Source organism: Mauremys mutica, chromosome 1 (assembly GCF_020497125.1).
Source record: "Mauremys mutica isolate MM-2020 ecotype Southern chromosome 1, ASM2049712v1, whole genome shotgun sequence".
In the NCBI taxonomy this organism is placed as follows: Eukaryota; Metazoa; Chordata; order Testudines; family Geoemydidae; genus Mauremys; species Mauremys mutica.
The window spans coordinates 241723625-241739070 of record NC_059072.1 but is presented as its reverse complement, the minus strand read 5'-3'; the positions used below and the strand labels follow the sequence as shown (position 1 = coordinate 241739070).

The 15446-nt window shown below is 42.0% G+C and overlaps 1 protein-coding gene across 4 annotated transcripts in view; it reads right to left on the bottom strand.

The window, feature by feature from the left end:
* The window catches only part of SLC9A7 (solute carrier family 9 member A7), a 123059-nt gene that overhangs the window by 44100 nt on the left and 63513 nt on the right, over nucleotides 1-15446 (bottom strand). For all 4 annotated transcript variants that reach the window (XM_045004802.1, XM_045004778.1, XM_045004787.1 and 1 more), the window contains exons 5-12: nucleotides 14555-14667; nucleotides 12826-12931; nucleotides 12356-12497; nucleotides 6848-6953; nucleotides 5767-5855; nucleotides 5524-5637; nucleotides 2521-2632; nucleotides 540-693 (exon numbers count right to left, since the gene is read on the bottom strand). In XM_045004802.1, the coding sequence (XP_044860737.1) occupies nucleotides 540-693; nucleotides 2521-2632; nucleotides 5524-5637; nucleotides 5767-5855; nucleotides 6848-6953; nucleotides 12356-12497; nucleotides 12826-12931; nucleotides 14555-14667 (936 nt within the window). The remainder of the gene's footprint in view (nucleotides 1-539; nucleotides 694-2520; nucleotides 2633-5523; nucleotides 5638-5766; nucleotides 5856-6847; nucleotides 6954-12355; nucleotides 12498-12825; nucleotides 12932-14554; nucleotides 14668-15446) is intronic.

The window sequence follows — 15446 nt, the reverse complement described above, 5'->3', positions numbered from 1 at the left end:
ACCATAACCATAATCTTTATGCTGGCCATGTCCTCAAGCAGTACAGTAAGATCTTGATTGTTCTAACAGTCCAGGAAATACCATTTTTGTTTGGATAACAGCCTGTTTAGATCCAGTTCCCACTGAAACCATGGAAAGTTCCCATTGAATTCAGTGGGATCAGGGCTATTATCAGGGGCCAATAGACGGGGACTGGTGTTAATTCATTGCTATAGAAGTTGGGATACAGGGGCCTATTGTCTCCTAGTAGGATGCGAGCAATTTCCATTCAAGTCAATAGATGTTACTTCTATCCTGCTAAGGAGTTCAGGCCTCCAGGTGTTTTGGTTAATAGGGATCCTACTGTACTATACACTCATAGTGTCAATGAAAGTAACTTCTTATTTAGTATCCTTACCAATACATCTGTACCCCTTAAAATCTAGAGATGCCTAACAAGCATCACACCGGTGGTTTTAGTGTATCAGCGACTAGCACAGTACAGTGTTGTTGTTTTTTTAAAGACTATAACATTGCCCAGTGTTTGGATGTGTACTGACCTAATGTTCAGCCATGACAGCATGGGTGTTGTGCCTCCACCAATAATCCAGACAGTGAAAAAGACAATAAGAAGGGTTGTTGAGAACATCATTTGATGGGAGTAAGTAGCAGTGTCTCGTATGGCCAGAGCAAATGCCATGGCTCCTCTAAGACCTGCACAGAAAGAAAGGAATGAACTAGGTGAACTTCTTAAGTACCAGTGACAGTTTTCACAGCACTTCCTTAAACATTCATCCAGTCTAAAAACAAAACCCCAAGATAGCGTGTAGGAGCCAAAAGAAGGGACTCCCCACTGTATCAGCTTCTTAAAATAACCAGACACCATGAAACCACCGCCTGATCTGGCCCATTAAGATGTGCAATGTCAGCACTGCAATGCCCTGCACAAATCTCCACTCACCTCAGGCACAGGGGCTATGTTATGATAGCGAGGGGGCATGGTGCGAGTGTTCTGTGCTCCAGCTATGCTCAGCTGGCTATGGTTCCTTACAAACCAGAGTCAGCAGGCATAAGTTGGAGCAGCTCTTAGACTGCTCTAACCTATGCCATGGTTCAGGGCAGAGCATATCTGCCCTGAAAATGAGGAAGCAGTAACAAGGTACCTGACAGCTTCATTCTCTGCCACAGCATTTTCTTTAACATGGTTATGAGTCCAAAGGTAAGTGTTGTGGCAAAGTACCTGCTTCTCCTCGGCTGGCTCAGTCCCTTTTTGCCTTGGAGACACAGGCTTGGGCAAAGCAAAGTCCTTCCCGGTCACGCAGGGTCTGACTGATCCTTTTCTCAGTCAGTCCCTTGCTGTTTCTCTCCCCTTCTGGGGACAGAGTGCAGTCTTCCTTGCTGGAAGAGGTCAGAGTCTTGCTGCACCTACTCGCTGGCAGCTTCTCTGCTTCTCTCACTCCCCTCCCCTCCCCATTTCCCTGCCAGGGAGGGTTTAAAAAGGTCTCCAGCAATTGGGGGCAGCTGAACCTAATTAGTTCCCTGGTAACCCCTGTTCCAGCTGAACCTAATTTCTCCCTGGCTCTCTCTCCTCAATGGATAGGGAGAGGCCTTTTAACCCCCCTGGGACTAATTCCTACCCCTCCCTTTGTAGCCATTTGTCCTGGGTTTGCCACAGTGTATAAATAATAGGGACAAATATTTCCAGAAAAGCTTGTGGAAAGAAGTTGCCTGCTGACTGAAGTAAAAATACATTTTAGAAATTAAGAAGCTCCCTGCATCCAGAAAGAGCATGCAAACCTTTCAATTTGTTCCCACAGCTCTAACACCAGTGTTGCTATAAAAGAGCTGAGAGCTTGGAGAATTCTGGGTAATAACATGCTTCTAAGCACAAACACACATCCCAGTGGGTTTCAGAATTCCAGCAGCAAGGCCTACCCAGACAGGCAGCCATGGACTTATGTGTAACAGTAAAAACACTCAGTAATTTGGTTTTACTAGCAAGGAAGCATGAACATTAGCAGCTCACTTGTGGGACAGAGAAAGCAAACAAAAATACTCCCCTCTCCTTTTCTTTACTTTAACTCTAGCTCTAGGTCGTTTTTACACACTTGTATATTTCTGACAGCATTGGTTCTGCTCCTGTCATTCCCTAAAGCAAAAATGGGGGGGGGGGGAAGAAATATTGCAACATTTCTGTTCGCAAAATTTCAAAACATGAACATTTTGACCAATCTTAGTCATAACCATGCAGGGATCATCCAGCTTCCAGAGGCCAGAAACTGTCACTCCTGTCAGAATCATGACAGATTCTGATCTGTCTGTAAAGAACTGAAGTTAAAGAATAGGAGACAGACACTGTATAAAGATGCTATGCTAAGTCAATTGCTACAGAATTATTATTTTTTTAATTAAAAAACACACCCCCCACACTACCCTTCTCCCGTTTAGAAATTGCACATCAGTTATAAAAAGGAGGATTTTAATGAGAGGATTATTTAGATTTATGTAAAACAGAATTATTGCTTCACCAAACACTTTTACCTGAAAACATCATCATGTGCTGAAAGTTCCAACTGATCTTGTGCCTTCTGCCCAGATTCAAGAAGAAAGAGAGAGGGTAGATGTGTGCAGCTCTGCCCAGAAAGATTGCAATCTGATCACAGTTGAGGGTTAAAGATCCACTGGTCTTAAGATAAATACACAGTCACTGACATCTGCTCCATCATCATGCTACTGGAAACTTAACACAACCTACTCACTGGAGCAAAAAGTACATTATTTTTCCTCCTATAAGTGACTTAGAAATGTACACTGACAGTAAAAAGGTCTTCTTACTCATTAGGCTGATTACTTTATACCTTATTGCAGTATATACATTTGACACTGAATATATAAATCAAGGCTATTTGATGCAGACTGAAATATTTAAAAATTGAAGGATGCAGGCAAACACCTTCAAATATTAACAACTAACAGACCTCAGCACAAGAACTTAAACTCTGCTTTTTAAAACCGAAGAGGATTCCCCAGACCCATTTATTTGTTCTGAATCAGTTTGTTGAGGGGAGAGGGATGGATGAGAAGAAGGAAGATACAGCCTCCTCCAAAGCACTTTTAAAATACAATATGGTACACAAAAACCTCATTGGTTGCCCATATGTTTAGCTCACACAACAGCGAAACACTTTATATGCAGTACTTTGCTATAGTATGTGGAATTTGAAAAGGCCACATATTAGGCAGGGTGAGAGAACAGCAGAGGAAGGAGAATATGACATTAAAATACACTAGTGGAAAGCACCTTTAAAAAAAATATCAAAACCATCCATCCAAAACTCAGTAGACTAGGCACATTGGGAAGGGGACACCTTCCATGAAACTTGCCATCAAGTTTAACTATGTCATTCCCTCAGACAGGTTTATATTTTATCATGATGAATGCTGCAAAAACCCTTGCACATTGTTCAGTTGAGGAGTGAGATAAAACAACCTCCTTATAAACAATATTCTTACCTAGCCCATCCCAGATGTGTTTTGATGTGCAGATGATATAAAACTACTTAAGATAGTTAAGTCCCAGGCAGACTGTGAAGAGCTACAAAAGGATCTCTCAAAACTGGGTGACTGGGCAACAAAATGGCATGTGAAATTCAATGTTGATAAATGCAAGTAATGCACATTGGAAAACATAATCCCAACTATATATATATATATATATATATATATATAAAATGATGGGGTCTAAATTAGATGTTACTATGCAAGTAAGAGATCTTGGAATCATTGTGAATAGTTTTCTGAAAACATCCACTCAATGTGCAGCGGCAGTCAAAAAGGTGAACAGAATGTTGGGAATAATTAGGAAATGGTTAGATAATAAGACAGAAAATATCATGTTGCCTCTATGGTACATTCACATCTTGAAAACTGTGTGCAGATGTGGTTGCCCCACCTCAAAAAAAGATATATTTGAATTGGAAAAGATTCAGAAAATGGCAACAAAAATGATTAGGGGCATGGAACAGCTTCTGTATGAGGCAAGAATAATAAGACTGTGACTTTTCATCTTGGAAAAGATAAGACTAAGCAGGGTAGAATATGACAGAAGTCTATAAAATCATGACTAGCATGAAGAAAGTGTTACTTACTCCTCATAACATAAGAACTAGGTGTCACCCAATGAAATTAATAGGCAGGTGGTTTAAAACAAACAAAAGGAAATATTTCTTCATACAAGGCACTGTCAACCTATGGAACTCTTTGCCAGAGGATGTTGTGAAGGCCAAGACTATAACAGGGTTCAAAAAAGAACTAGATAAGTTCATGGAGGACAGGTCCATCAGTCCCTAGCATCTGTTTGCCAGAAGCTGGGAATGGTGACAGGGGATGGATCACTTGATGATTACCTGTTCTTTTCATTCTCTCTGGGGCACCTGGCATTGGCCACTGTCAGAAGACAGGATAGACCAATGGTTTGACGTGTGTGTGAGTGTGAGTGTGAGAGAACACGAACACCACCACAAAACCCCAGAACCCTAATTTCATCTGGTTTTATTGCGCCATCGCTGTTCACAGAAAGTTAGTACTCTCTTATATGGACTCTGGCATGGTAGGTTTTCTCAGTTATTTACTCTCAGCTAATCCATTTTCCAGGTATATGCAAAGGAGTGTCTAAGGGCATGTCTCCACTACAAATAAGTCTATGTAAGGCAGCTTACATCAACCTAACTATGTAAGCGTACACACTACAGTGTTCCTCCTGTCGCTGTAATCTGCCCGACACGCCGACCTAGTAAACCCATCTCGACGAGAGGGGCAAGGCTTAGGCTGATGTAGGTTGGGCAAGGCAGTATCTGTATAGGCTCCAGCTGGGAGATCTGTGGGGAGTTGGGAGCACGGGCAGCAGCCAGGCTGGCAGCTGGGAGCGTGGTGCTAAGCTAAGAGCCTGGGCTCTCAGCCCACACACTGCCCCTCTTAAGTTGGTGCAAGTGCTTTTGGTGAGGACACGCACCACTGACAGAAGGAAAGTAGCATGGACATGAACAAACGCAGTAATTATTGCTGTGGCTGTAAGTCAGTCTAACATAGGTCAACTTAACTGTGTAGCGTAGACATGGCCTAACTAATGCAAGATTTGTGTATGCTGATTTGAGCAGACAACATAGGGTATTCTTCCCCTATCCTTTAATTCTGAAACATCTTTTCCACCCTGAATATTTGAAGTTTTTTGTTCTGTTATAACTGCAGGGAGTGTAGTTGTCTCCAGCATATGTGCTGTTGAGCACATAAACCAATGATACACAGCTCTTAGAAGCTGTTCAGGTACATGAGGGCCATGCATACCATAAGGTCCTTAGCTCTGCAAGGGCAGATGAAGGTTGTTTTCAAAAGATTCTTGGATCAGCAGCATATTGCAGGAAAGCACAAGTCAAAAAACATCATCTCTTTGAGATGCATCAGTGGCTGAGAGAAGGCAAAAAGGCCTGGCAAGTTTTCAGGTACCTAAAATAAATAACTTGTTAGATGAAAAGCAAGAAAGGATACAAAAGCTCCAATGATGAAAATTGGGCTGAATATGTGTTTCTGGAAAGTAAATAGGGCTAAACCCATGTATGAAAATATGAAGTTTTCAGCCAGGAAGTGCAGTACCTCAAAGAGCTGGGGAGAAAAACATTCTCAATGAAGAATTATATAATAAAACTGACAGTCTTATTTTTATATTAAAAAAAAACAAACAAAAAAAACCCCAACACTACACCACTTGGGAAGTGAAAAATAGGGTCTCACCTGCTTAGTTCGGCTCCTTGACTCAACTGACAAATTGTTGTATGTATAATGAGCCTGTGTAATTCCACAGAAGAGAACCGCCACCACACCTGCCAATAGATTCACAGACACAAACAGAGCTGGATGATAAAGTTCTTTGATTACCATCTTAAATCCAGTATAAACATAATTACTTGATTCTCCTGCCTGCCTTATTTATTATTTGTATGACCATTGCACCAAGGAGCTCTGGTCATGGAAAAGGATCCGACTGTTCGAGGTGCTATACCAACACAGAACAAAGACAGTCGCTTGCCCTGCCGCCTTTGCTTATACTCATGGTTTAACACATTGTTCTTCAGTTCTTGAGGTTTTATTCCTCAGAGTAAAGCGAAGTTTATATGATGTTTTTGTTAACCAACCATTTCTTTAAGACTATTAAATTCAAATTTTAGAGCTCTCCAAATGGTCTTCAACAAAATAAATGAGCAGCATGGCTCGGACACACTGCTGGTAACAGACAGCAGAAGTCACTTCAATACCTAGGTTTAGGTAACTCGGTGCAGTAGACTGAATATCTTCGCGAGAAGATTCATTAGGAGAGGAGAGCTGCCCTTGATTTAAGTCCAAAAGAGAAGATTTGATGTACATTATGTTTAGCTGGGGATTTGGGGAACCATTACCAAGCTGTATCTGAAGCTAAGGCGTCTCAAGTTACATAATACAGAGGTGACAATGAGGTGCAAATAGAATTATTTAGCTTTAGAGCTACAGTGTGAAGTAGCAACTAAAAACAGAAAACCAGCTCCCTTGGTAATTAGCCTGGGAATTGCGGTCAACACAAAATTAACAATCAAGATTAACATTTCTTGCTTCGAGTCAAGTTCTAACATGCACAGACTTTGACAGGTAATAAGAAAAGCCCACATTTTCCAGGAGCTGTTTTCCAGTGTAGTTTTACCAGTAAGGAAAGTGAAAACATTATAGCACCAAAATCATGCATCTTATATGAAGTGCTGTTAAAACAGATTTAATTCGGTAAGTGAAAAAAAGAGATGGACAGAAGTTTGATCTCTCTGTGCTTGACTCCAAAACATCTCACCTGTAAACCCACAAGCTTCAGCTAGCAAGAAAGTGCTCCAGGACATCAGGAAGAAGAGAGCTGTCTCCAGCAGGGGGAAGCAATGCAGTTTGGTAAACTTGGTCACATAAATACGTTGTTAAGGGATCAACAAATACCTGGTGATTTTGGCTGAATGTTAGTACAATTACACCTAATGTTTATAAAAAGCCTTTTTGTTTGCATTAGTGCAAAGTGTCAATCCAAACCAAGACAATTTCAACATTAAATGCATCAATTCATTTATGTCAAGGCTGAAATATCAGACACTCAAGAATGAGGAAGTTTAAGGTTTCTTTTGCAACAGTAACCTGGCCATCTTGCACATCTTCTGATATACAGTACATTAGTAACACAAATATATCAAGGTTTTACATTTAACCAGACAGACATGACTAGAAATGGCTACTACTACTAATACCCAAGTCTTACCTAGTGCTATTCATCAGTAGATCTCAGAATGCTTTACAACTGAGGTCAATAATTTTACATATGGGGATGGCTATAGTGCACATACTTCTAGGCATTCAGGACACCTCAGACAGTTGATTGTATCTGAAATGAATATGGGTCCTATGCATCTTTAAGCTACATTGTCTCCCTATGTGCAATAAATGTTTGTTAACATTGTGAGAAGCCCTAACCATTTTAAATCTCTCTATTCTGAGTACTCCACTTCTCAGATTTGATACTGAATTAGTGCTTGTTTCTGAATTAAAGCTCTTCCTGGGGTGTTTGTTTTTTTAATTATTTTTTTTTAAAAGTCCAGAAACATTTTAGTTTATAGCACACACAGCCAGAGATGACCAGCTGTCTTTTACCAAGGCATCTTTGAAATCTGAATGGAAAAAGGTCTGATATGTATGCTCCAGTATGCCACCTTTATAACTTTGAAACTACTGAATCAGTTTTCTTCAAAACTTGGCTTGTAGCCTTGAGACAAAAAAAAATCTCAGCTTCAATGAAGCTGTATTTTTTCACGCCCATATAAAACTTAGAAACAAACTAGCTGAACCAATTTAACGCAGTCTTTCAGGAAAAAAGGATTCATCTGTGGCACAAGGGCAAGCCCAGATAATGTCAGCACAAAAGGAATTTTTTTGAGACGTTCACAGAGCTACTGAAAGATGGGAGATAGAATGGAAGTTGAATTAAACCTTTAAAATAGCACCTGCTTTATACCTCAAAATAGTTATGATAGAAAAAAACTGATTGCTTCTTTCATATTAATGTTTTAGTCAGTTTCCAGTTTCTGTGCTGACATCAAACACTTCTAGGCATTCAGGACACCTCAGACAGTTGATTGTATCTGAAATGAATATGGGTCCTATGCATCTCTAAGCTATACTAGGCAAAATGAAACAAAAGAGTTACTAGCAGCAGCAAAAAGATCCTTAATTTGCTGAAGGGTATGGGAGAGGCTGTTCTGGCTACTGCGTGGTTCTTCTTTTCTCACGTCCACAGAAGCCCCTCTTCACAGTTGGAAACCATTGGGTTGAGCTGCTGTCAGGTGAGCATACGTAGAACCAGGATGCAGCAAGTGTATGCAGCGTGCTCCCCCTCAGATTCCAGCTGACATCTACATGGGTTTGTCAGTGCCTCATTAATACCCACTCTTCACTACCATTATTACTGTTACAGAATGGCAACATGCCTGCTGAGGAGCCATGGTCCACTGGTTGAGGCGGAGGCTGAGGAGCACTAATGAGGGATGACAATTCTTTCCTCTAGAGAGCCACAAGGTTTGGAGACCATGCTCCTTGCCTCTTCCATCGCCTCACAAGAGAAGCAGTCATCCCTGGAAACTCTGCTGCTCTCATGTGGGCTTTACCACAGAATTCCATGATCATGATGGGGCCATAAGTGATTAACCATGGAACACCACAGGTGGCTAAATTAAGCCACCTGTATTTCACCTGTATTAAGCCACCTGTGTTTAATTGAAAACACTGTATTTCAATTAAAATCCCTTCAGCATTAAGTAGTCCCATTATTTTTATCTCTCAAAGTTATTATACTGTTATTATTGAAAGGCAAGGATGGAGTCTGCAGCATAATTTGGCTGGAGTTAGAGTTAGATAAGACCAGCTTCAGATGATGAAGGCCATTCAATGATGGTGACATTACACCAAAGAGTAAGACTGGTATTTTGGCTATTACCTTATTCTTCATATTACTCCCTTCCCTGACCAAAGCCCACAATATTGTAGAGAGGGCACTGTACTGTGCTTGTATGCACAACAAGCAGGCAGACTGCACTTGCAAGGAAATATTATGTACAATACTCTTACAATATTTTTTAAAAAAATCACATAGTTGAGTGTAGCAATACTGACCAGCTATCAGTCCCTGGATATCTTACCAAAAACCAAAAGAACAAAAGCAAGTTATTTGCATAACTATTAGAAACAATCAAAACAATTTTAAAATGGGTAATGCATGACTAAACTTCCCCTATTTAATCGACCCTCAATGACAAAGAGGTGCAGAGGCAGGCAAAGTGTCAGTACTGGGGAAAAATCAGTCAGAAGCAGAAGTTTATGAAGCTTGTGTGTGACTTAATAGTAACGTGTTACTGTTCTTTTATAGCAGTGTTTCTCAAACAGGGGTCGCCGCTTGTGTAGGGAAAGCCCCTGGCGGGCCGGGCTGGTGTGTTTACCTGCCCTGTCCGCAGGTCCGGCTGACTGCGGCTCCCACTGGCGGCGGTTCACTGCTCCAGGCCAATGGGAGCTGCTGGAAGTGGCGCAGGCCGAGGGACTTACTGGCTGCCGCTTCCAGCAGCCCCTATTGGCCTGCAGTGGCGAACCGCGGACAGTGAGAGCTGCAATTGGACTGATATGCAGACAGGGCAGGTAAACAAACCAGCCTGGCCCGCCAAGGGCTTTGCCTACACGAGCGGCAACCCCAATTTAAGAAACACTGTTTTATAGCTAATTAAAACCTCTCTTTTCAGTATTATACTTGGATACAATTAAATTATTTTTTGATGTGAATCTCACTTTTAAAAGAAAGAGTTTAGAGTTTCATATCCAACTGAGGATTCCAGTGCATCTATGGTAAAGCAAAGTCTCAAGCTTTTTCTTAACAGATGTTATCTTGTGAACAATCTTCCTTTCCATTCCCTCACTGGCCACTCTGCCTCCGATTCATCAGCAAGTAATATCCCTGTGTCAGCTAGGCAAATGCTAAAATGGATGTGTCATGTTACAACTATTTATGTATTTTAGCTGTATTTTAAATACAAGTTGGTAGTTGAATATAAATTGAAATAGCAGCAACATGTGACCAACCAGCTCCATATGGACCATTGGCAGACCAGAGACCAGTTTGAGAAGCATTGTATTAACATCATGTTAATGATCACTCAAACCTGAGAAGTCTAAAAATTCAGACTGTAAAAGGTACCACGGCATCTTCTCTCTCTTAATGCCTTAAGCATTTTCATTATGCAGGACATGGGCGGGGTGAGGGCAGGGAGAGCAGTCAGATAGCCTGGACTATGGGAGCATGTAATGAGACACACTTTGGGGGAAATGTTGTCCAAAATGAAACGTCATGGATTTATGATTTTAAAAATATTTATCACCTTCCACTCCTTTGAGGTCAGTTTTCTGATGCACACATGCATCAAAGTAAGACAGACTGTGTTTGAGTAAGAGTCCATCAGCATATCTAGAAGAAAAGGCTGTGAGTTTGATGAAGCATCATGACCTCTTACTCTGGTCAAGCTTTTGGCCCAGTGCCCCAGTCCTGCAACCAGATCCAGAGACTGATGATTGTACCTGTATACAACACTCCACTGCAGATCCAATAGTAGAATTGGGACATAGGCTTGAAAATAATGGAAAAAATTCACGTGAAGTAGGTCGTATTATATCAATACTGATAGGACAGAATCGAGTTTTATTTGAACAACATCTGAGATGAGACTCCTGCAGAAAGATTAAATATAAGACCCATAGCAAGAGCCCAATAGTGTCTGAAAGGGTTATTAATGGCTCAAGTGGTTAAGGCATTGGAACAGTGAATATGAACCACCAAGTTGCCTTCCAAGTGTTAAAACTGCTTCTTTTTAAGGGTAGGTCTCCACTACAATTACAATCTATATGTAAGTCTCGCTAGTGTAGCTATGTCACTTAGGGATGTGTAATTTTTACCGATATTGTTATACAAGTAAAATCCTGAGTGTGGAAAGAGTTATACCACTATGAAGGTGGTGTAGAGGGGTGGCAGGCCTCTCAGGAGCTTCCCCTTGACAGAGTGCATATGCAAGCCCTTTTTCTCCCTGTAGTCCTCCTTGGGCTAAGGACCTTAATTAGTCCCGTAGTCTTTAAATGGCCTCGACCCTGGTATCAAGCCATACTCCAAGGCAATTTCCCTGAAGGCAATGTCCATATCCTCTCTAGGCCTTTCTGTCCCCAGCTCTCCTCCTGGGCTACTAGAAGGGTTCAGTTCCCCTTCTGAGGTGTATCAAAGTCCAGGTCACTTCCTGGGTCTTCCCCATTGGCAACTGAGGCCCAACCACTACTCTGGGTCCCAGCCCAGAGACCCTATAATAGCAGCCATCCACTCTGTCCCTTTATCTATGCTGAGTCGCTGCTATGATTTCCTGGGCCACTTCCCCACAGGCCCAGCACATTCTTCACCCTTACCTCAGGGTCCTGTCCTGGTTGAGTCCCAGCAGCCAGCCAGAAGCTCCTTCTTGCTTCCCCCGGTCTCTGCCAGCACTGCTCTGTCTAAGGTCCTGTAGCTTCATCAGCCAGCCAGGCACACCATCCATGCTCCTCCAGCTACAGCAAGGAACTGAACTCACACTGGCCCTCCAGCTCTTTTTATACTAACCTGCTGAGCCCTGATTGGCTGCCTCCCCTGCAGCCTCTCTAGGCCACTTTGCGGACTCCACTCTACTGCCTTTTTCTGGGGCAGGATGTGGTAAGACCACAGGGCCCTCCAGAGGGCCTCAAAGGGTCTGGTACACCCCGTCACAGGTGATTATACAGCTATTCCCCATGCCGTATGGGTAACTAAGGCCTGATCTACACTTAAAAATTTTGCTGGCAGAGCTGTATAGGTTAGGAGCATGAAAAAAAAAAAAAGTTGCCCTCCAGATGCACACAGCTATGCTAGCAAAAGTCCCAACGTAGATGCAGTTATACCAATAGTAATGTCCTTTTGTGAACATAGCTTATTTTGTTTGGGGAACTGGTATAACCTACACGAGCAAGAGTTCTTTTGCCAGTATAAGCTGTGTCTCCCCCTGTTTTGCTATTATAGCTACATCAGCAAACTCTTCCTAGCAGAGACAAGGCCTAAGAGGACATGATACTTATCACGATTTTACAGTAAATCAATGTAGACTACGGCAAGTTGTGTTCAGCAATGTGTTGACTAATAATGATTGAAACTTGCTGGAGTCAGCATGCAGGATCAGGGCTGTGTTTAATGCTAACACATCTGCACTTTGGAAGAGTTAAACACAAGAAAGGATATCAGAGCTGTCACAACCCCTGTCACTGCTCCCATCATGAAAGAGCCACTGAATATTCCAAGGAAAACTCCAACTGATTTGAAAAATGCTGCGGCATCAAACGCATGGGTGTTTTCACCTGTTGGCTGATAGGCAACTATTGATCTAGGGAGAAAAAAAAAGAGTCAGATGACAATGGAGGAGTTAGTGATGGCAACAAAGTCTTTTATGCCAGATCATTAAGCAAAGGGATACTGTATTCTGCTAGATTCAGATTCTAAATGCCAATTCTCTTCTGACTGATTCATTACACACCTCTGTAGCACAGACAAAAACGACAGCAACATTTATCAATTCAGTTCACTAGGCAGAATCCATTTAGAAAAAGAAATGTGGAGATTAAGTTTTTAGAAAAATAATAGGATTCATAGCTACCACTTAAACCACAAGAAATAGAAAATTTCACATAGCGGAAGCCTGAATTGTTACTTACGAAGACAATACAATGGCAACAGCATCATTTAGAACACTCTCTCCAAACAGAAGGGCATAGAGATCGACATCAGCATGCAGCTCATTAAATATTGCCAGCACGGTAACTATAAAAATAAGAAGAAAGAACATGTATGTTAGTTTATTGTGAGTCCTTGTGAGCTGGAAGGAGCAGACATTTTCCAATTTGCCTAAAGAAGCAGAAACCATAGACTGTGGAACAATTTCAAACCAAAATGGGAAAGACTTTAGTCATATTTAATTAAGGGTCATACTGTACAGGTAAATTGATTGTTGGAGGTGAAATGACAGTTTTAAGGCAGTCTTGTTCCAAAATGGGTCTGGCTCACTTGCTGTCTCTCACACAGACAAGAAATTTCTCTAGGAAGTCTTCCCAAACATTGGACACAAATAGACAACAGTTCCACTTTGCCAGAATCCTACTGTTTTTTAAACAATACATCCAAGTTCCACAATCAAATAGCCAGAAAAAAGTTGTGGACTGGTAAACAATGGAAGGCTTTTACAATCTTTTCACACAAATCTTTAGTATTTCAGTTCTTTAAAAAAAAAAAAACTAAAACAAAGAACAAAAAAACCAACCAACCAAGAAAAAACCACATAAAATCATTCGTAAGTACCTTGTCCAAAAATACACTCTATGTTATAAATGGGGGGAGGGATAGCTCAGTGGTTTGAGCATTGGCCTGTTAAACCCAGAGTTGTGAGTTCAATCCTTGCAGGGGCCATTTAGGGATCTGGGGCAAAAATCTGCTTGGGGACGACTGGTCCTGCTTTGAGGAGGGGATTGGACTAGATGACCTCCTGAAATCCCTTCCAACCCTGATATTCTATGATATTTGCAAACAAAAGTTGAGAAAGACAAGACTAGTAATTATTCAAAGCAATACTTTCAAACAATAACTTCAGTCTGATATTGAGGAAGAAGGTCCTGGAGACTCACCCCATGTGTATCTTTTTTTCACTCATCATATGCCAGTTTCCATATAAAAGGAAGCAGAAGTGAATCCAACTACCAGCAGTCCATCTCAACTGCTGGCTGCCACTTCCCATTTTCCCAGAAACAGATATTGAATATGTAAAAATGTGTGTTTTAAAATATAGTTCCTGCTTTGTATTTCAGACAGACAGACAGACACATACACATATATGCACAACAGTTCTCCAGAGATGTTGGGTTTCCAAAACTTAGACAACTGTATAGGTCTGTAGGACTTTGAAATTTGAAGACACAATTTCAAAAAAAGTTAAACAGTTGGCTATATAAAAAAAAGTGTCCTTATAGTTGAAATACTAAAATATATTAAAATAAAAAAACCTTAAAATTTCAAAACAAATTGTGCCTATTTTATAAAAAGTAATACTACATTTCAAGCAGTGAATCTATAAAAGGGATAGCCAGGCTCTCCAGAAAATGAAAAGATTACATTCATTCAACTGAATTAAAGTTTATATTCATAAAAGGAAAACTCTATTAAGGAAAACATCAGCAGAGTCAACCAGTACATTTTGTTTCTAAATGTGTCATCTCGCCAGATACCAGCACAGTCTTTGCCAGATACCAACTGTCCTGATGCCCAATATATACATCATACAGTACAACACAGAGTTACCATTGTAATGTAACTGAAAAGAAAAAAAAATGTTAGAATTGTCAGCTATACATCCTCAATGTGTTATCAATGGAATAATTTAAGTAACTGCAGTACCTGGATCAGTAGCAGATATGACAGCTCCGAAGAGGAGACAGTCTGTATAGTAAAATGTATCAGAGAGTTGTCCCACCAACTTCATTAGTTTTACAACACCATACATGAGATTCCTGCAGTAAGAGAGGATAACGCAGTTTATCAAAACAGGGAGGGTGGGGTCTTCTTTGTGAGGCTCTGAAGAGTATAGGAAAGACAAAATCCTCTCATCACTGCTCAGGTAGGCCTTGCCACACTAAGGGGGGAGGAGGCAAGGGGATTATCTACACTTGAAATGCTACAGCTTTGGTGTAGGCAGTGTCTACACTGATGGGAGGGGTTCTCCCATCGGCCTAGGTCAGTCGTTTTCAAACTTTTTTTCTGGCAACCCAGTTGAAGAAAACTGTTGATCCCCACAACCCAAGGGAGCTGGGAATGAGGGGTTTGGGGTATGGGAGGGGCTCAGGGCTGGGGCAGAAGGTTGGGGTGCAGGGATGAGGGCTGCAGGGAGGGGGCTCTGAGCTAGGGGTGCAGGCTCTGGGGTGGGGCTGGAGATGAGGGGTTTGGGGTGCAGGAAGGGGCTCAAGGTTTGGGGAAGGTTCAGGGCTGGAGCAGGAGATTGGGGCACGGGCTTACCTCCGGCCGTTCCCGATCAGTGTTGCAACAGGGTTGCTAAGGCAGGCTTCCTGCCTGTCCTGGCACCGTGAACTGCACTGCGCCCCAGAAGCGGCCAGCAGCAGGTCCAGCTCCTAGGCCAATGCGCGCAAGCAGCTCTGCGCGGCTGTTGCCTGCAGGCACTGCCCCCGCACCCAGCTCCCATTGGCCGGGAAGTGGCCAATGGGAATGCGGAGCCAGTGCTCGGGCAGCGCGCGGAGCCCTGTGTCCCCCCCGCCTAGGAGCTAGACCTGCTGCT